Genomic DNA, 22,096 nt, shown 5'->3' with positions numbered 1-22,096 from the left:
CCTTTCTGTCTGAATGAAAGGGGGGGCTCGAATGCCTACTCGTTCTCTTTGGAGTTTTGCAACTCAGCAGGGTGCCTGGACAACAAATATACAGCCTTACAGCATATTTACCTGCAGATATGTGAGAGTAGCGGACTGTGGGAATGTGAACACGCGCATGCAAGCAGAAGGAGAAAGAGCTTGTTCAATGCCCCACAGGGATCCACTTGAGATAAAATTCAGCAGCTCTGAATAATACAGTCCATTTATCAAGGAAAAAGCGCTAACCCTGACATGCGCACGCACACAACGCATATATACAGCACGCACAGGGTTGTTGTGGAGTGAAGGTGCCCTTGTGTCCGAGGTCGTTTATCAGAATGTGTAATTCAAAGTGCCATGGCAGGCGAAGCCTGATGGTCTGAACTTCAATTTCTTCTCATTGCTTTGAACCGTACAGCATGTAATGCAACACTGCTGTGCCCCTGTAAAGTAAAACACCCTCTCTCCTCTGTCTGGATTTGCATCAGTCAGCCACAGAAAGCCCTGCTACAGGAGAAATGCCACCACAGCAGGACAAGAAGGCAAATAAGCAAAAGCACAATCTTTTATCTTAACAATGCAGAAAAAAACGTTTGAAGCAACTTTACTTTTTAATAATATAAAGTTTCCAAACAACCATCATTAAGTAAAAATACATAAATTCAACCATGCTCCAAAATCTTCATCTGGGAGCCACAGGACTAAACAACCAAACTATGTAAAGTAGGTAGAAATACCTCAACCACATACTCTGGTTAATTCTTACTAACCAAAATTACATTATTATTAAAGTTTTAGTATGAGTAAAAGTTGATTTTGTTAGTGAAAATTGTAGAGTAAAGGTATTGTGATATTTGTAGCCACTGAAAATGTAAGTATGTAAAAGAAAACAATCACTTATATTAAATGAGAGTATAGCACTCACTACAAAGCTCAAAAATATTAGGGAACATTTGATCATCACAATATAACACAGCTAAACTTCAGGAGTGTTAATCTGTCCAGTTAGAAAGCACGAAACACTGTGAGTTCATTTCACCTGCTTTGAAGCAAATGAAACTGATAACAGGTGCAACAGAGAGGCGACAATAACACAACACCAAAAAAGTTGTTTGGTCTCGCAGCTGCTGCCCATAGATAATTTTTCTTATTATTTAAGCCTCCTGAGTGTTTTTCCTCTTCTTTTGCTTTTTCCTCGTCAGTGTTGGTAGCATGAGATCATGCCTGCAGCCCATACTGGTAGTCCAGCTCCTCCAGGATGGCACATCCATATGTAAAAAGGTGTATTTGTCTCAACAGTGTAGAAGAAATATCCGAGTTGGGCTGTTACACGTGGAGAGCTGGACAGGGCAGTTGAAGGGCAATCACCTAGCCCGAAATAACCTCCAGCAGATTACTCATGTGCATGTTTCTGACCAAACTGTCAGATACCGACTCGATGAGGGTGGCACGATGGCCTGAGGTCCTTTAGTGGGACCTGTGCTCACAGACCAGCATCGTGTAGCTCGACTGGCATTCGCCTGAGAACACCAGAACTGACAGGTCCACTACTGGCGCCCTGTTCTCTTCACAGATGAGAGCAGATTCACACTGAGCTCATGTGACAGACATGAAGAGTCTGGAGACAACGTGGTGACCACAGTGGTACCTGCAACATCATCCAGCTGTTTTGGCAGTGGGTCATCGATGGAATGGGAGGGCACGTCCTTGGAGGGTCGCACAGACCTCCATGTGTTAGCCAGCTGTAGCTTGATTACTGTTAGCAGGATTAAATCCTCACCTATTGTCACACCTTACGCTAGCGGTGGGTTCCTCCTGGTGCAGGACAATGCGCTGAATGATGGAGGCACTGATGCCATTGTCTGGCCCTGATTTGTCCCAGACCTGAATCTAATGAGAACTTCAGGGAGTTTTTACATTGGTGCACCTGACACCAACAGATAGCACCACAGACTGATCAGGAGCTAACTCATACCCTGATCCATGTCTGGAAGGAGATCCCCAAGGACACCATCCACCATCCCATCAGGAGCATTTCCAGATGCCGTCCGAAGTGCATCCAAGTCAGATCGGTTTTTAATGTTGATTTTTAACCTGTTTATTTAATTGATCAGCTTCTGGTGTGATTTAAGTGCTTTGAGCACTGCACAACTTACTGTAGTTGTGGCTCACATCATCAGGCACCTTTAATTAAAACATTTCATCAGTTCTCTTAATGACTTTTGGATTCTTTCATTTGCATTAGAGTAAAAGACTGTCAGTGCAAATTATTACAACCAAAGCAGGTAACCTTCCTCTTGGGGCTAGGCAAGGATGAATGTTTTAAGATTGCTGCAATGAAACCTACGAATGACATGACTGATACAGAATGATAGTGTGTAAACTTCAAACTGACACCTGCAAAAAGGCAATAAAAAGAAATGTGGTGTATTTTCCCTTTAGGCTATACAGTATAACACACACTACGAAGTTTGATCTGCAAACAAACTCAAACTGTCCTTGATTAAAACATCAAAGCAGAACAACACAGGCTGTACAAATGAATATCTGCTGAGTTTGATTTAATTAAACAGCTTATTATTGCTTCGTGTTTACTCTGAGCCTCGGGTTCAGTAATTCTGCTACAAGGAGGGTTTCTGTTTTTGATCATGCACAGGTTGGTGCTGCTCTGTGCACAACACAATCAAATTGAAAAATGGACGTCCATGAGAGTAAAGTTCACTGAAAAGTTTCTTTCCCAGCAGAGAGCACAGCATACACAGAATCCTAATATTTAAAGCAAACTATTGTTGTCTGGTCCAATACTGTACTTTCCCAAAACATTTACAGACAGTGAAACAAAGTCCACAGGCAATCACGCAACAAGCTCACCGAGCACCGCTGTCTACATCAGTTAATGAGCCACCAAGCTTGCCTGCTGCCTTCACCGAACGGGCAATCGATTGAGGCTGTCACCTCACTGCACATTCTCCGCCGCTGCAGCCACTGCTCATGCATGACACACCTACCTGTTATTACAGAGTCCCTCGAGGTTTGGAATCGAAATACTGCGTCGGGAATTGGAAAACCTCATGAATCCTGCTCCCCATAGTTTCAGTTGTGCCACAATCGATCAGCGCAATAAAACCGAGAGCAGAAGCTCATACGTGCTGGATATTAACTGTAAGACTGCGAGTATGTGGAGCTCCACAATATTATGTACAAGACACACATAGCAAGCAAATCATCCTCCAGATGTAATTTGATCTCCATGTGGTTTCTGCTGCATGTAAATGTCCTTCTCATCATGTAAAATGATGCAGTCTCCTTATTTGTGGCACAGCTTTATATATGTCTGGATTTGTAACTGTGAGGTACATTTAATGCATTATTGCAGACTTTAAAATTTAAAGTATTTAAATGAGGTATAATTTAGATGCAGGCACGCAGGCGATGAGACACGCACTCTGTGCTCTGCCATCATCTATATGAAGAGCACTTTAAAATATTCTCACTACAATGCTCGTGAGTAACTTGAGTCGTCATGTTATTCGAGGTTATCTGCCGCTGCGAGGTGACTGACAATCCACCTTCCATGCAGCGGCACACCCACACCACCTCACATGCAGTTCAGCGACACACACACACACACACACACACACACACACACACACACACACACACACACACACACACACACACACAGGTCACTGGTCTTCTGTGACCAGTTGAGGCGATTTGTTTCAATTGCCTGATCAACAACAATGGGATCAGCGGTGTGTGTATTTGGATGAATCCGCTGAATATAAAGCTCCGGGTTCGCTGCTTACAGCCCCATGTCGCATCGGTGGTATATTATTGAGGATAAAATCAAGTCAGACAAGAAGAAATACACTCTGGAGGTTTCACACAAGGCTGAAAAGGCCACATCAGTTGTTTAAGGGTAACAGTGCTGCTTCCTCATGTCTCCTTTCAAAAGGAAAATGCTTGATATTAGTGACTTTTTGCATCAGACTCTGGCTACTGTGGATGGATTTTTTTTTTTCAGTGATTCCTTCTACTGGTTCCAAAAGAGGATTCAAGATTAAATAAATACCTTTTTGGAGTATAGGCTAAGCTTAAAATAAAGAGATAAGACAAGCTATTTTAACTAATAGTGAAAGAGCAGTGCGTCAGTAGCTTTACCGCGAGCTCAGCTCTATGTCTTATTGTTTTGCATGTATGCAAATGAACAGTGAACACCTGGATCTGCCCACAACCACTAGATCAGACTGTATGAATACGTAAAAATGTATAAAATAGTTCACATTACGCGAGCAACAAGTAAAATGGTTTTCTTAAACTTTTGTCGTCAGATCAGATTAACACTTTTATCTCAAGGGCAGGCACGCTCACATAGAGCAAGCAGATACATGCCCAGTGCAACTAATGCAATAGTCATGTTTTAATCCCCATAAGAAAGCTTTCTCTTCCAGCGGTGAGGTCAGAGCATAGAGTCTAACCCTCGCTCCCCAAACTGACAATTATAACACCATACAATGCAAAACCCCAGTGGGCTAAACCTACTCAATTCAGCAGAACCACTTTCATGTCATTAAGGTCAAGCTATCAGGGGAGCTCGTGTATGGAGTTCTGGGACACACACTCAAATCCCCTCACGCACACACAGAAATAATTAAAGGGTTTTTTTTTCTTCTTTAATTCAAATGGGCTTTTTTTTCTTCCACCTTAACATTCAGTGCAGAATTTTCCCCTGCTTTTAACTCGTGCCCATCATCTTTGGCTAAATGAGAAGAAAACGTGGAAACATCTGTGCAGAGAAATGAGAAAATGACAAGGATAGCGGATAACTGGGAGCTGGAGGAGAAAGGTGAATGAACACACCTGCCCAAAGTGTTGCTTCTGCACGCACTTGGTGAAAGTCACGGAGCTCGCAGACGTGTACGTAAACACTTCAGAGACTTTGGAGTGAAGCATGTTTGTGTGAGTGTAAACATCTATGAAGCCAAAATGATAATAATAATCATTTGTATTGACACACAGACACCCAGTGGAGTGGAGAGTGAGAAGAATCCACGAAAATAATTATTTTGTTAAATATCCTCCGATTCCCTGATGAACTAATCCTCACATCTGTTTCACTGGAGACTGAGGAGAGATGAGTCTGCTGCTTTTACTGCCCCACTGTCTCGCAGGCACGTACAAGCCAGCATATAACTGAATGCATTTTACTCCATTACTGTATAAACTCACAAATCTCATGCATGACAGCAGAGATACGAACACTGAGGTTCTTCTTAATCGCCCTCCACCCCTCCAGCTCCTACTTATCTGCCATCCAGAGTACTGTTAGATCCATGGTGTGACAAAAATACTTTATTGTGAACAAAACTGCACTCAAGAAAATGAATGCAAAGACTTTCTCTCCCTTTAAAATGCACATTTGTAACCTGTAGCAACTGTGACGCTTCAGGTCGTCCTCCTGCAGGGCGTTATGCTTCCTCCAGACCAAATCACACAAGGAATTACAGTACGGGTGACGACAACTAACCATTAACAAACAAAACAGGCTGTAAGGGAGGAATGCAGTTGGACAGGACTTTCAGCCATGTGACCTGAGTGCGGAAACACGTACGTGGACATCTGACGCACAAATGCATTGGCAGCGTAAAGGCAGATACACATATACCGTACCTGCAGGCAGGTGTGTACGAATGAAAGCCGCAAGAATAAAAGAAGTACGTCGCTGCAGTCAAACACACAAAAGGTAGTAATGTTTTTTACATGAAGCAACATGTGGACAAAAAGTGGATTTTTCAGACCCATGTTTAGGTGTCCAACACGTCTTTGTTCTCAGAAACACCGACACGGATAAAGCATTTCTTTATGTTTATCACCTAACCCGCGTGTGTGACACTGCACATGCACCTGCACCCCTGTGAGCATATATCTAGGTAATTGAATCTGAGCACAACATGTCAACACTGGCAGCCAATCAAACTTTCTTTCTTTTTTTCCTTTTTTTAATTTCACTCCCAACACTATGCTTGACGGGACATGTGAATATAACAGAGGGTAGCAATTTTAGATTTTATGCATCTGCGTGTCATAAATCATACAAATGCAAAATAAGGAGCAGTAGGGACGACAGGATGCAGGGGGGAGTAGGAAAGATGAAACAACACGAGGCTTGTTGAACTGGGGACGCAAGAACAAACAGCGGCAATTTAACTGTTAGCCTAAAACAAACACAGACACACAGACACACGCCCACACACACGTGCAAACAAGCACACCACAAGTGAACAGAGACTACGGTGCACAGGGCTCATCTGCCATTGAAAAAAAGGCACTGTCTTTAATTTCCTACCTTTCATGTTTATAGCTGCTTCATCTTTCCATCCCTTATCCCCCCACCCAACCTCCCCCTCACTCACTCTCTCTCTCCCTCTCTCTCCCTCTCACACACACACACACACACACACACACACACACACACACACACATCCAGAGAAGTAATAAAGCCTCTCAGTGACTCAATCAACAGAAAAAGAGAGAAAGCAACAGGAGCTGAAACTTACCCTCCACAGACAAAAAGTCATCATTAGCAACCCCCCCCCCAAAAAAAAAAAAAAAAAAATAGAGAGGGTCAAAAAAAGAGAGAGAGAGAGGGGGGACGACAGATGTTAAAGGGAGGTCAAAGAAAAGGATGATAAGATTTTATATTGGGAAAACTGGAGAGTAGGAGGAAAATGCTTAAAAAATCAGTATTGTTTATAATTGAAAGGAAGATGAAACAGAATAGAGGGCATAGGGCGCAGAGGATATTGCATCCTGTTTTTCAGGCAGTGTGAGAAGAGAAGAGAAGAGAAGAGAAGAGAAGAGAAGAGAAGAGAAGAGAAGAGAAGAGAAGAGAAGAGAAGAGAAGAGAAGAGAAGAGAAGAGAAGAGAAGAGAAGAGAAGAGAAGAAGAGAAGAGAAGAGAAGAGAGCAGATCCTACCTGGAGTTGTTCGGACAGCGTGGTGGACTGTCTGGCACTCAGGGCTGGAGCTGAACTCTCGTCAGGACGCAGGAACACTTGCTGACCACGTCTGTAGGGATCAAAAACAGCAGTGAGTACCTCTGTGTGTGTCTGCGTGTTTGAGTTGTCCTTTGTGCACGCCAGCTGTCAGACTTTAAGTGATAAGCTGCTGGCAAAGGAGCATTTCCAATCCATCACACACACACTCCTAGACACAACAATTTATCTCTTCCTACATCTGAGGAGTGCAGGAATTTAAAGGTGTGTGTGAGGGAATGTAGGAGGGGAGAAAAAAGGTGAACGTGTTTGTGAAGTCCTTACAGGTCCTTTCCTTTCTTCCTCTCAAGCGCAGTCATGTCATCTCCACCTGTCGTACGCAGAGAGAGCGCCGGAGTCACACACACATTCGCGCACACGGCGAAGTACCGAAGCACACACTCGCGCTGGCAGGCTGAGACGCACACTGGCGCGCTAACTCCACGAGCTGCAAGGCATAGAGCTGAGAGTGAACACAGTCCCTCCTCCTCTCTCCTCCCACCTCTCTCTCATGCTCGCTCTCTCTCTCTCTTTTTCTCTTTCTATGTTCCTCCTCTGGGTCTTACCGCCTCCCTCAAACCCTCCCCATGATTCATCTCTCTACTGTCAGTATGTACGCTGAAGGGAACACTGTTATAAAGACACACATAATGGACCGACTTCAAAAAAAGAAATAGAATTACCATCTCGGTTTTGTCGTTTGATTCTGCCAACATGTTCTTATATATAAATATATATAAGAACATATATATAGTGATGAAATGTCAGGTTAAACTGATTTTACTTGGCTTTGTTACCTGTGTTTTCTTGCTTTTTGTTGGTTTGTCAGTTCGCCGAGACAGAATAAAACTTCCTGTATTTGCTCACGAGCCAATTCTAATGGAACAAAACTGCAGGCATGCTTCAAATGTGGCTGTGGCTACAAAGAAGCGACAAATTCTAAAACATGGATGCATTCCTAACATCATCAACGTCATCAACCGAGCATCACAGAAAATCTCTACAATCATCAGCCAGTGTTTACCAAACTCAGAAATATAATCACAAGCTCACCTTCTGTATAGATTTATTTCCTATTTGCACAGCGTCATGTCACACTGAAGCTGACCTTTGACCTTTCGCCTCTGTCGCCTCTGTCAGTGCACCCCAGGGCAGCTGTGGCTACAATGTAGCTTGCCATTGCCAGTGTGTGAATGTGTGTGTGAATGGGTGAATGACTGAATGTAGTGTAAAGCGCTTTGGGGTCCTTAGGGACTGAGTAAAGCGCTATACAAATGCAGGCCATTTACCATTTAAATTTAATCCAGTATTTTTGTTATGGTCAGAAATGTGTTTGTGCCATCCATCCATCCACAACCTTATTGGTCATCTGGCTCCATCTCACCCTGTCCCCATCATCCTCCTCTGTCGCACCAAACTTCTGCATGTCCTCCTTCACTACATCCATGAAGCTTACTCTGCAGTCTTCCTCTTTTCCTTCTGTCTGGCAACTTCATCTGTCCAACATTGCCACCGTCGCTCCTCTGCACATGTCCAAACCATCTCAGCCTTCCCTCTCTAACTTTGTCTCCAAACTGCTCGACTTAAGCTGTTCCTCTGATGTCCTCATTCTCTTCCATCCTGGTCACTCCCAATGAGCCACCTCCAGCTCTGCCCCAGTAACTGTCCAAACCGCACATCACAGCATGTCTCACCATCTTGTAAACCTTCCCTTTCACTCTTGCTGCTTCTTCTGTCTCCCATCACCCCTGACAGTTGTCTCCACCCAATTCACCCTGCCTGGACTCTCCTGTTCACCTCTCTTGTGCACTGTCCGTTGCTTTGGATGGCTGATCCCAAGTATTTAAAATTTATCTAGCTTCACTGTCTCTACCGCTTGCACCTTCACTTTTCCACCTCTCTTCCTCTTATTCACACACATGTATTCTGCCTTCCTTCTACTGATTTTCATTCCTCTTCTCTCCAGCGTATACCTCCACCTCTCCAGGCTCTCTTCCACCTGCTCCCTACTTTCTCTATACCTCTCCATTAACACTCTCAAAGCAAACATCACATCTGTAGTGATCCTTCTCAGCATGACGCCATACTGCAGCTCAGTTATCATCATCTCTATTCTTAACCAAGCTTCAATATCGCTCTCCCAGTTGTTCATAAGATGACTGATCAGCATTAGTTCTCTGCAGTTACTATAGTTCTGCACGTCACCTTTGTCCTTGAATATCGGTACACTTCTCACTCCACAGGACTGTGTTACACATTCTGGTTTAAAAGTTCACCGTCCCTTTTCCTTGACATCTGTGTAGACTTTAGAAACTCCCACCCCCCCCCCCAAAAAATAACCCCAAAACATCAGGTTATTTGTGGAACCACTTAAAATAACTTTATTTATTTGCAGATATTTGGAAATTCATGAAAATTCGTGTCAGCGAAGTCAGATGTGGAAGAGCTGTTGTTGCAAAAGTAACAAGCATAGATAATTAAAATATATCTGACAACATCCTCTGGTTTTTGATAAAGTCTTATTTTGTTTTATTTAAATTTGGTTGCTGTTCTGGAACATTTAATCATATCACGTGACCTGATAAAGGAAATCTTTGTGCACAAACCTTCAGGCTACAGTTTTTATGATATAGCAACAGGAGAAGAAAAGTGAGAATGCTTTGGTGTTACTTGGGTCTCCTACCATCGCACACAGTTTCAAAGGCAATAAAAATCGATGAAGAATCATTTAAAACTCCCCACGGTGTCTAGAAGTATTCAAAAAAAGACTCAATTACATCATTGGCCCTTTCATTTTTTCACACCCGCATTTATTATTGATAGAGTTTTCTTAAGTCTAAATAAAACAGAATAAAATCTTTGAAAATAAATCCTGAAAATCAAAAGCAGGAGGAACCCTAATTTATCCGAAAAAACCAGCTTAGCAGAAACACAGTCACACACCACCGGAGCTCGATGCTTTTAATCAGCCGGCAGATTTATCATGTCGGAGTCTAGAGCGATGCTGACAGCGACAGGACATTTAGCATGAAGCTGTCAAACAGACTAAAAGGAGTCTGTCCAATGCAAGTCTGTCAAACTCACAACAAACCATGGCTAGGCACGCTTACAAAGTCACATCACATGTTAGCGGATGCTCTTCTTAAGCAGTCGTATCAAGTCAACACTCTGCTGGTAATTCTTGTTATTTTTAATACATTGTAGGTATTTGTATGATAGTTTGACAACAGCTAGGCCACTTAACTGAGTACAGATTTGAAGCTATCACAGACAGACAGCCACAGTGCGGGATTACGGCGGACCGATTCAAATGAAGTAAGCAGCTTCGGTTCAAATGCTGAAAATTGGCCTGACTCGGGAAAGATAATGGTAATTGTTTGGAAAAACAATCAAAACTAAGCACTGTTGTGATGTGTTCACTGAAGGCTGAAATTGTCTGAAATAAATTCAAGAAGGTTAAGCATTCATACAAAATCACATAGAGTGTATAGCAATGGCTATTTGTCTTTGAGTAGTACTTTTGCTTTAATGCACAAGCTCATGCTGGACAAATAATCAATGGCACATGCTATTTTATGAATTTATCACTACACTAAATTTAAGAACCAAACCCAGTTGAATCCTTTTATGAATTTATTGAGTTCACAGGCAGTCAGAGGTTAAGCCCTGGCTCATGGGGTTATGTTGAGGTGAGAGTGCTCGGATATAAAATGCTCTAATATCAAACCCAGCGACTGCCTGTTTTGTAAACAGTGAAGGGTTATTCCAGTACAGCACAAGCTCAGACTGTATCGACTGTGTTGTGTTGGCTAATAGCTGCAAGACACAAAGACATAATCAGCACAGCACACAGTTCATATCATCAGCTCTGTATGGCACACACTCACAGAGGCAGGAGAGCAGGCCCTTACATATACTCAGAAACACAAGCAGAACTACAAACAAACACCTCAAAATGGGTTAGTTCAAAGCAAATTCTCCTCAAAGACTGTCTCTTCATCTGCCGTGGACTCGGTGATCTAGATTACCTTTTACACACATGCACGCACGTGCACGCACGCGCAAACACGGAAACACAATTCTCCACGTTACTGCTGCCATAGTACAGCTGAAGAGAATATTGATCTCTTGTTTCTGATTAAAACCAGGGCTGCTCAAACGCAATCAACACACAAACCCACCCCATGAACCCACCCACTGCTCTTTCTCACACACAGACCTGTAAAACAAACACACACACAAACTCTGGCAGCCTGAATCCAATGTGAAGGGCCATAATTAGTAATCAGTGAACACGGGATCGGATGATGATCCAGCCAGTTGTGTATTGTCTTTATGAATAAAACATATATGTGAATGTATGAGATTTATATAATGTTTATTAAAAAACTGTGATTGGAAGTGTGTATATGCTGAAATCCAGAGCTCGCTTTTGTCCAGACTCTCTTTGAGTGATTGAAAGCACTAAACAGTAAAGCTGCACTCAGGGGAATAGGGCTAATCTACATAATGGTGGCGATATATTAACAGCATCCTGATGCACACACACACACACACACACACTTAGGTGTCAGTTGAATGTAAGTCTTCCTCATCCTCCACACTAGCAGCGCCCTCTCCGATGCGACTGAGCCAAACAGAGTTAAGACAATGATGTATTTATGTTTTGTTATGTTTATCTCTCTATTTAACTGTATCATTACGATGCTAATTACAGGGCAGTCTTTATGCAGTTTTATGTACATATTATAGTACCATGTGATTAAAGACTGATAACAGCCTTACAGCTGGTAGATTACAGCTATTTACAACCGTACTGACATTTCACTATTTGTTTTTCTCTGAGAATATCACTAGAATGTAAATGAAAGGATTCATTTTCAATGCAGATTTCTCCAAAATCAGCCCTCTTTTGTCTTACTTTCATTTTGGACCTCCATCAAAGCTTGAAAGGGGGGCTGTGCAACTTGACCCTTTTCTGTAAAACAATAGCGATTCCTTTTTCTAGATGGGATGTGCTCCGCTTGATGAGGAAAGTGCATTTGGAGAAGTGTTTCTACTGTGTGTGGAGCAGGTAAGGACAAAGAGAGGAATTACTTGATCATGCTCATAGTGGGAATATAAGATTGTTAGATAAGGCTGATAAAACTCAAATGGATCTGAACCACCTCACAAAGACGACTTATTGTGCACAATAGCAGTCATACCTCATGTAATGCACAATGCTTTACCTTAGCTATGCACGCAGTGCTGAAACAATCCATCATGGAACCTATTAGTAAAATGTCAGACACCCAGTTATTGATTAAAGCGACCAACCCCTGGTTGACAGTGGGTAACAAGAACCTGCTTTTAAAAGGAAGAAACACTCCTGCAAAACTAGGGTCAGACGGTGGCAGCCATCTGATGCAACCAGTGGGATGACAAACCGCAAACAGGACATATAAATAAATAACACATAAAAGTAATAAATAAATAGAGTAATAAAAGCACAAACTGCAGGATGGAGAAGGCAAGTCTGTCTACAGGAGTTAATAATAACATTACAGTTGCACTAGGAAAAACAGCTTAGAGGCCAAGGCACCTCAAAAATTACCGAGACTTTACACAAGGAACTTCAGCAATGAAATGTCTTGACTCTTGACTCTTGACAGTGGCATTAAGCAGGAGTGAGTCTGCGAATGGTTTGTAACTGAATGCAGTAACGTTGACAACTATCTGTGATAAATCTGTGAAAATTGCAAATCTCACTCCTACACGCACAGAAATTCCTCCAAAAATAGCTATAGGCACGATCAGGCATAATATTATGACCACCTGCCTAATTTTGTGCCGGCCCCCCTTTTGCTGTCAAAATAGCGCATTTAGGCATATGCTCCACAAGACCCCAGAATGGGTGTTCTGGTATCTGGCACCAGTGGAGGTGGGGCCTCCACGGATCAGACTTGCTTGTTCAGCACATCCCACAGTTGCTTGATTAGATTGAGGAACTGGAGATTTTGGAGGCCAAGTCAACAGCTCAAACTCCTTGTTGTGCTCCTCAAACTATTGCTGGACCATTTCTGCTTTGTGGCACATTATCCTGCTGAAAGAGGCCACAGCCATCAGGGAGTAGTGTTTTACAGTGTACGTGGTATGTGTCAAAGTAACAACCACATGGATGGTAGAACTTGAGGTTTCCCTGTAGAACAAAGCATCACACTGAATTTTACCTTCTTCCCATAATGCATCCTGGTGCCAGGTGATCCCCAGATAAGCAACGCTCACACATGCTCAACTGGCCACATGAAATAAAAGACAATGTGATTCATCAAACTAGTTGAAGTGCTCATTGTTGATGGTGGACAGAGGTCAGCATAGGCATCCTGATTAGTGTGCAGCTCTGCAGCCCAGTACACAACAAACTGGGATGCACTGTGTATTCACACACCTTTCTATCAGAACCAGCATGAACTTTTTCAGCAGTTTGAGCTGCAGTAGCTCGTCTTTTGGGCGCAGAGATCAGCCATCGCTCCCGACATCCATCACTGAGCCTTGGCCGCCCATGACCCTGTCGGTGGTTCACCACTGTTCATTTCTTAGATAGATACTAATCACTGCAGACTGGGAACTGCAGAGCCGCAGTTTTGGAGATGATCTGACCCAGTCATCTAGCCATTACATTTTGGCTCTTGTCAGACTTCTTTAAATCCTTACGCTTGCCCATTTTTCCTGCTTCTAACACATCAGCTTTGAAGACAAAATGTTCACTCGCTCACTGATACATCTCATCTACTTACATGTGCCATGACAACAAGATAATCAGTGTTATTCCTGTCAGAGATCATAATGCTGCACCTGATCAGTGTAGTTTTTGCAGGACAGTAATTCAACTACAAAATTATATAGGTTCATATATATATATATATATATATATATATATATATATATATATATATATATATGAATTTAACAAAAATAAAACCAGTTGGCAACCACTTGAGTTGAGTCCCCTCTTCCAATGAGAGGTACTGCAGACAAACTGTGCTGATCAGTGCAAACTGACCCAGACCGGCTGCAATGTTCTGGCAATCAGTCTGCGTTTATAGATTAGACAGCAGCTATTTGCAGACTAGTAACTGCAGTCATTCGGAGTCGGACCAGACTGCCTCTCAACGTGCGACCTGTACTTGTAATCGAAACACTGAGCGTGCACGACCCCTAAACCACAACTATTTGCTATTGATCGCCACATGCTAAAATACTCAATATGATCATGAAGCACCCACCGATTTTTCTTCACTGCAAAGCCATTACAGAGCAATGTGCAAACCTTTAATCACTCTGTCTGTGGGCGTTTTTACTGGTGCGATTCCTGTACTGAAACACTGTCATCTCCCATTACAGTGAAGTTGCTCGGTTTAAAGAAATACTCCAAGTAGCGTGCGACTAACAGTTTAGAGGGAGGTGTATGTCTGAGCATGTGTGTGAAAATTACTTAAACTTATTTTTACTCATAACTAATTTCCTTAAACAAAACAAGCAGTAAAACAACAGCAGGAAGGCAACAACGACACGCCCTCCTTTGGAAAGTCACGCAGGCGATCACACATGCACTTGAGGGCGAGCTGCTCTGTTTGTATTGATAACGTGTTTCAACACTGCAGTGCCTTTGTCAACGCGAGTCTCCTCTGCGAGGCATAGCTCTGGCAAACAATGAATTTGAACGCACAAAACTGCAATAACATTGCAACCGGGATGAGGGAAAAAAGCGCAGAAAACACACATGCACATATTTCACCTTTGTACAGCATGTATTCACCACACTCCTCTGATTCAAACCCTCTTTCACTTCTCAAGATGCAGGCCTCTTTTTTTTTTTTTTACACAGTTTGATCAAAGTGTCTCATAAGCAAAGGTCTTAATATGACTGTGACTGATTTTTCAAACAATGCTCGGTTCGCTTCATTTTATACACCAGTCAGTTTCGAGCCTGATGTTGTGGGAGTCATTATTTCACTGAAACGGTCACAGCACCTTACAAATCCAAAGCTCTTTGTGTGAACAGTGGAGCTGTGCGTTGTGTCACGGCCAGCAGAATCCAAACAGCATAAATAACAAACCTTTCTGACTTCTGTTCATCAAAAATCACAAAGCAAAATTTTGAGAGGTTGCTTGGTGGTTGCTATGTGAGTTAGTGCGTTGGCAACCTGAAAGGTTTATAAGCCAGTTTCCATACCAACACGCGCTGTCTCCTAACTGAGTACAGGCAGATGAGAGGATGATGAAAATGGAAAAAAAGAAAGAAAGAGGAGAGGAAAGGAGACCTTACTGCTCTATAGAAATCTCTGTATAGGCTTGTGCTGTTTGGAAATCCTTCATGATGTGGAGCACAATAACCCGACCCTGTAAGAGCTAATTATGCTGTATACTTATCTGAGAAATACATTTCACCTAGCAAGTACCAGGTATATAAACAGACGAGAGCAGCTGCTTAATTGAATCATTTCTGAGTTTGCTTCTAAGCCGAACTGATTGATACTTCACTGCTGGTGAAATTGCAGGCTGTTCAGCACGTAGCCTGTGTGAAACTCAACTTCTTCCTTTGTTTCTTTCTTCTTTTCTTTCTTTCCCTCTTTAAAATTAATTTGCTCTGTAAGTAATTAAACACTCGAAACGAATCTTCAGGGTGCAATATTGAGAGCGGCTCTGCCGTGCTGCAAAACCGCCAATTTGTTGTGCATGGCATGTTGAATAATGATAAAACTGTCAGGGAGTCGTTTTTGGACGGGAGATGGTGCAGAAGGAGACAATTTTCTCGGGCTTCCAGCAACAGACTGGACACAGACTCTGCTTTGTTCTCTGGATTTCGTTCTTTGATCAAAATGCCATGACTTCAGTGACCTTTACATAAGAGCTGGACTGACCCCAAGCCGATGTCTGACTCTGTGTCTGTAATTGTTTCTTGCACTTCTTAACTGATCCTTTGGTCCATATTAAGGTCGCTGTCACTCACGGATAATGGACAGAGGCTTCAACTGGATTTACAGCAACAACAATTGCTTCTTATTGGTGCAGGCTAAGCCAGCACTTTGGTGGGTTTAAACACTCTATGGAAGTGATGATAAATTACTAAGTGACAGTGATTTTATGTAACTAAATTTAAGAGGCACTTTGCAAGTTTTGAACTTTCTTGGAGTAGAGCCAAATCCTCCACATCATAAGGAGCCAGGTGAGGTAGTTCAGGCATCATGCCTAGGATACCTCCTGCACGCCTCCTTGGTGAGGTATTCCGGGCATGTCCTACTGGGGAAGCCCCAGGGCAGACCCAGGACTCGCTGGACAGATTATATCTCTCGAATGGCTTGGGAGTGTCTCAGTCCCTCCAGATGAGCTAGAGGAGGTTGCTGGGGTCAGGGAAGTCTGCAGCTTTGAGAGGCTGTTGAGCCACCGCAACCTTAACCCGAAATTCTAGAACAGATGTTTGTTAAACTTTCTAGGTTTCTTTTTTTTTCCTCTGTAAAAACTCGAAGAAAATAAATTGCAGTTGAAAACAAGCCAGTGTGTCCCAGTGTCCAAAACCCCCAAATTGCAAAAGAAAAAAAGAACATTAGTTAAAATGTCCGAGTGCCCAGGAGAAGACTTTTGTTTGTTTTGTAGGTCTAAAGATTTCCCAACTACAATTATGTACAACACACAACAAAACAGCTAATGACATTTGAGAAACTGGAATCAATGAATGCTCAGTGATTTCCACTGAATGTTTTTTGTGTGGCCCGTTGGTTTGCGCTAATTGTAACTTGGGTGGTTTTGAAGAAATCAGAAGCTGCAACAAAAGGCAGCATGCAATTGATTTAGTCTCACAGGTGATGAGCGCAGAGTGCTGGTGTTTGTAGATGTCTGTGATGTGGCTTTCTGCTCTCACCGTAAAGGGCTGTAACTGGCTTTGTTAGTAATGAATACATACATTATTTACAGGAGCCATTTATAAGATATGAGAAGAGTTTTAGGAGTGTGAAACTCCCTTTGCTGTTTCAGCTTCTCTATGTTCTCTATGTTTACTGTGCTTCAAGGGCTGTAAGGGCCGGGCTGAATAGGATCTGGACTACTGCAGAAACCTTTCCAATTACAATAAGTGTTTCCTTATTTCTGCTAAGAATTCATGTCTTCAGCTATAAATGTTAATACAGGGTTAGGCGATGTACCCGAGTCTTCAGCCGATCCGTCTATTGCTCACTGAAGCCTCATCAGAAATGGTCTCAGTGGAAGGGTGGCTGTCAAGAAGCTATTCTTAAGGAAGGGAACAGGAAGAAAAGTCCGGGATATGCCAAATTACACAAGGACTGGACTGAAAATCAGTGACAACAAGTCTTGTGGAGTAATTAATCTAAATTTGTAATCATGAGTGTGTATAGAGGAGGTCAGGCGAGAGGTACAACAGGAGTGTCTACACCCATCTAGAAAACATGGTGGAGGCTCAATGATCCCAAACACACTGCCAAAGCAGTAAAAACATACCCGGTTAGAAAAACACACAGTGGAACACAATCAGAGCCCGGACCTCAACTTTACTGAAGCAGTGTGTGACATCCAAAGGAGAGCTTTGAGTGAGCTTTAAGAAGTCTGGAGAACTATTCCTGAAGACTGCTTAAAGAAATTACTCTTTAATTAGTCTCAGGTCACAGCAAAGATGGCCTTACAAGCACCTTAGAAATGTGCAAATGGTGATTTTTCCTTATATACTGTGTTTCCATGTATGTTTCCACATGTTTCAAATGCTATTTTCCATTTTCCTATTTTCCATTTTCTTAGTAGAATATAAAGAAATAAGGGTGCCTCAAGACTTTTGCACAGTACTGTATATGAAAGACTATCTACACTAAAATGAAAGTTTCTAGTAATAACCTACTTGACTTTCAGAGTGGGGTTTTTTCCAGAAAGAAAGTCCCCAAGAAACAGTGTCACCATAAAACGTGGATTAAAATAGGTGTTTGTGTCAATGTTTATGTGTGTCATAGCTAACTGCTTCCTTCCTGATGTGCTGCTCAGCAGTGTTCAGGCACTCACACAGACACTCGGACTCACACACCCATTTCCTTCCTTCAGTAGTTGGTTATTGCTGCTCATGTCAGAGGTGAAGTAGTAAGCAGGGTTAGGGATTAGTGATAAAGCTCAGAGGATAGGGAAGAGGCAGAAGACAGCGAGATCAAGAAGGAAGCAAAGAGATGGAAGGAAGGCGCCAAACCTGCTAATAGGACATTCACAGTTGAGGTGGATCATCCGTGTCAGTCATATCGCCCGCGGTAATACCAGAATCAGTTAGAAGTTAGAAGATATCGCAGATGAAATACAGTTGTCTTTACATGCTTGCTGACTCGAGCTTTAAAAACATGCAGAGTGTGGTGTAAACTGCAAAGTAAGTAAATGCTGTGGAAGCTCTCCAACTGTGTGAAAATGGTCAGAGCAAGTCAAAGGAGCTTGCAAAGAAAAGCGTCTGGACTTCTTTAAGTTGCTTGAAGACGTTTCACCTCTCATCCGAGAAGCTTCTTCAGTTCTAAGGTCAAATGGTGGAGAGTCCCAGATATAAACCTAGTGGGAGTATCCCCCCACAGAGGGACAAAAGGACCCCCTGATGATCCTCTAATCGCCTGAGCCAAGGTGTGAAACTGGGTGTGGGTCCCAATCAGCCAGAGCTTCGGGTGAGTTCATTGTGAAACCTGGCCCCACCTTATCATGCGAATTCCTGAGGTCAGATGGCCCAGGATGTGAGTGGGCGTTAAGGCGTCTGGGAAGAGTTTTCTCCAAGCATGACATCCCGCTGCATTTCAGACCCAGCAACACGCTCAGACAAAAACTGCTTCACCCGAAAGACAAAACGCCAAAACACAAACTTAACAACGTGGTGTATGCGGTGCAGTGCAGTGAGGAATGCCCAGACCTCTACATTGGAGAGACCAAACAGCCACTTCACAAGCGCATGGCACAACACAGAAGAGCCACCTCCACAGGACAAGACTCAGCAGTCCATCTGCATCTTAAGGATAAAGGACACTCTTTTGAGGATGCCAATGTTCAGATTTTGGACAGAGAGGACAGATGATTTGAAAGAGGAGTGAAAGAAGCCATCTATGTCCACTGTGAGCGACCATCTTTGAACAGAGGCGGGGGTTTACGACACCAACTCTCTGCCATCTATAATCCAGTTTTGAGATCCCTTCCCAGACGCCTTAACGCCCACTCACATCCTGGGCCATCTGACCTCAGGAATTCGCATGATAAGGTGGGGCCAGGTTTCACAATGAACTCACCCGAAACTCTGGCTGATTGGGACCCACGCCCAGTTTCCCACCTTGGCTCAGGCGATTAGAGGATCATCAGGGGGTCCTTTTGTCCCTCTGTGGGGGGGTACTCCCACTAGGTTTATATCTGGTACTCTCCACCATTTGACCTTAGAACTGAAGAAGCTTCTCGGATGAGAGGTGAAACGTCTTCAAGCAACTTAAAGAAGTCCAGAAGCTTTTTTTTGCAAGCTCCTTTGACTACGATGACCTTCACGGTCAGAGCAAGGTTAAAAGAAAGGGAATCAGAAAACAACCAGAGTGCATCTGAGAGAGGGAGAGAGCAATAGAGCGAGAGACAGAAATGGAGAAAAGCAAAACACAGCAGCAGCAGCAGCAACAACTATAGACAGAAAGTAAAAAATAATTGATTGAAGGAGTCAAGCAGGGGTGAGAAAAGAAGACACGGGAACACTGCAGCAAACCAACAAAACTTCATCATCCGCTCTCTCACACATCTTTTTCTTCTTCTTTTTAACTTTCTTTGCACAATCCTTATAAACAACTAATGAGGTGTGGGGGCGGCAAAGTCCAGCTGCTGCACGCTTCCCCATGAAGTCGATGTGTACGTGCCGTGATGTGTGTTTGGCAATGCAGCCTGAAGATTTCTGCGTAACATGCATCATATTTGTGCGAGGGTACTTGCAAACATTCGCATGTGCATGGGCTGGCAGCAACCAGACAGATCAGGTGGAAAATATCCAGCTAAATCTTTACCTGCACGTCCCATTTTTGTCTTTTTTTCTCCATCAAATGAGAACACAGCAGAGACGATATGGTGCTGAACAGATTGAATGGATGCTACAAATGGTAATGGCAAAAGATGATGTGTGTGCGCACACGAAACAGCCACGCGGACCCCGATTTGTTGCTATGGCATCCCATCTTCCTGAGGTGCAAAAATCACAGAACAATTTATACCCACAATTTCCTCTCTATAATGAAGCGGTGAATGCACCCACCCCGGCGTGCACAATGCTGAAGTGGACTATAACGCGCGCACTTACCCCGAACAGGTGAACGCAACCATGCTCAAGAACATTTATATAAAAAAGTTATGAAAGAGAATAATCGTATATTCAGAAAAATACTGCTCACTAATTGAGCTAATAAGACAGAGTACACTGCAGCACAAGTTACCAAGACTACAGTCAGTATAGACAGTCCATTAGTGGATGCTGAAGTGGAGCATGTTGGAGAAGTCCTGTGCATCATTGCTCCAATTCCTGTGATACATTAATTGGCATTGCTCTGGTCTATGTGCCTTTAACAAGCATGGGGTTTGTCACAGAGACTTTACTACAGTTATTAATGCAGACACTTTCAATTCAATTCAATTCATATAGCCCCAAATAACAACAACAGTTGCCTGAAGATGTTTTATACTGTAAGGTAAAGACGAAAATACAGAGAAAACAGAGAAAACCCAACAATTAGACGACCCCCTCTATGAGCAAGCAATTTGGTGACAGTGGGAAGAAAAAACTTCCTTTTAACAGGAAAAAACCTCTGGCAGAACCAGTCTCAGCAAGGAGCGGCCAACTACCGTGACAACTAGGTGAGGGAAACGGGACAAAACACACAGTGTGGAAGAGAACCACAGATTAATAATAGCTAATAGCTAACAGGAAGAAACCTCTGACACAACCAGGCTCAGGGAGCGGAGGCCATCTGCCGCGACCAGTTGGGCATAAGGGAAAGAATACTTTCCAACTGTATCATCTGCAGTTTCTTTTAAATGACTTGTTATTGTCATTTAGAAGTTTTGAAGTCGTGTTGTTTATTTGATGTGCTTTGTGCAATTAACACACACAAAGATGGCACAGTTATGTTGCCAAGTTAATGTGCAAAAACATCAGGTGGGACTTTGGTTGAGTTCTTTTTACATCTGAAATAGCGATGCAGGAGATTTTACAGCACTCCAGATGAAGAGGGATGAAACCAGGATGTTGTCTGGGTGTGTAACCTAACTGCGAATAGGTTTATGGCAGCTCGGGTGAAGCAGTGGCAGTGTAAGCAGATGCTCAGCTGCTTTTCTCCTGAATCACACCAGCTCTCTTAGTAGATTTTGATGCCAACGTTTCGCAATCGCATTTTATGGTTTTATAATAACAAGCCTGAAACGTATCGAAGACCAAAAGTGCCAAAAAGAAGATAAAGAAAATATCAATAATATGATATAATTTGGGGATTGTTTAAAAACACATTAAATATACACACAAGGTCTATTAACCTACTTCTGTGTTTATCATGTAAAGAGGACGCAACACATGGAAACAAGGGTAAACAATGCCTTACTAAATATACACATAGCTACACACATTTCAAACAAATCAAATCAAATCAAATAATATAACATGAACAGAGGCAATTTTCTATAGATATCCATTTTTGCCTTAATTAATTTGTATTTATTGTGAAGCGATTTAAGAGGCAGAAAGCTTCATTAGTTATTAGCTGTGTCATTAGTTTCTTTACGCGCTTTTGATTTGGCAGTTGTCATATGTGTCCACTATATTTTTTCACATTTTTATGAAATACTTCTTCATTTTATTAATGTAAAACTAAACTGTTGTTTGTTCCTGCTCAATTCAAATCTGTTGTTATAGTCAGGGTAAATACATTTTTGTTAAAGCAGCAGAGATGAAGGCCCGGCTGAGTGGACAGAGGGGAGAGTAATGAAAGATGAATGCAAGCAGCCGCTGAAGGAGGAAGGACGAAT

At 42.7% G+C, this 22,096-nt stretch overlaps 1 protein-coding gene across 2 annotated transcripts in view; it reads right to left on the bottom strand.

Annotated features, from left to right (window-relative positions):
* The window catches only part of pde2a (phosphodiesterase 2A), a 176,835-nt gene that overhangs the window by 113,592 nt on the left and 41,147 nt on the right, over nt 1-22,096 (bottom strand). Inside the window, exons 1-2 of one of the 2 annotated variants that reach the window (XM_085479405.1) lie at nt 7,343-7,447; nt 7,001-7,091 (exon numbers count right to left, since the gene is read on the bottom strand). In XM_085479405.1, the coding sequence (XP_085335531.1) occupies nt 7,001-7,091; nt 7,343-7,377 (126 nt within the window). In that variant the 5' untranslated portion in view covers nt 7,378-7,447. Of the gene's footprint in view, nt 1-7,000; nt 7,092-7,342; nt 7,448-22,096 lie in introns of those variants that run through there. The other variant, XM_085479404.1, reaches the window with a different exon arrangement.

Source organism: Copadichromis virginalis, linkage group LG14, assembly GCF_057382275.1.
Source record: "Copadichromis virginalis isolate Kocher_CV1m ecotype Utaka linkage group LG14, C_Virginalis_male_GT1.1, whole genome shotgun sequence".
Taxonomy (NCBI): domain Eukaryota; kingdom Metazoa; phylum Chordata; class Actinopteri; order Cichliformes; family Cichlidae; genus Copadichromis; species Copadichromis virginalis.
Note: the sequence above shows the minus strand (reverse complement) of the source record. Positions and strands in the feature narration are given on the sequence as shown.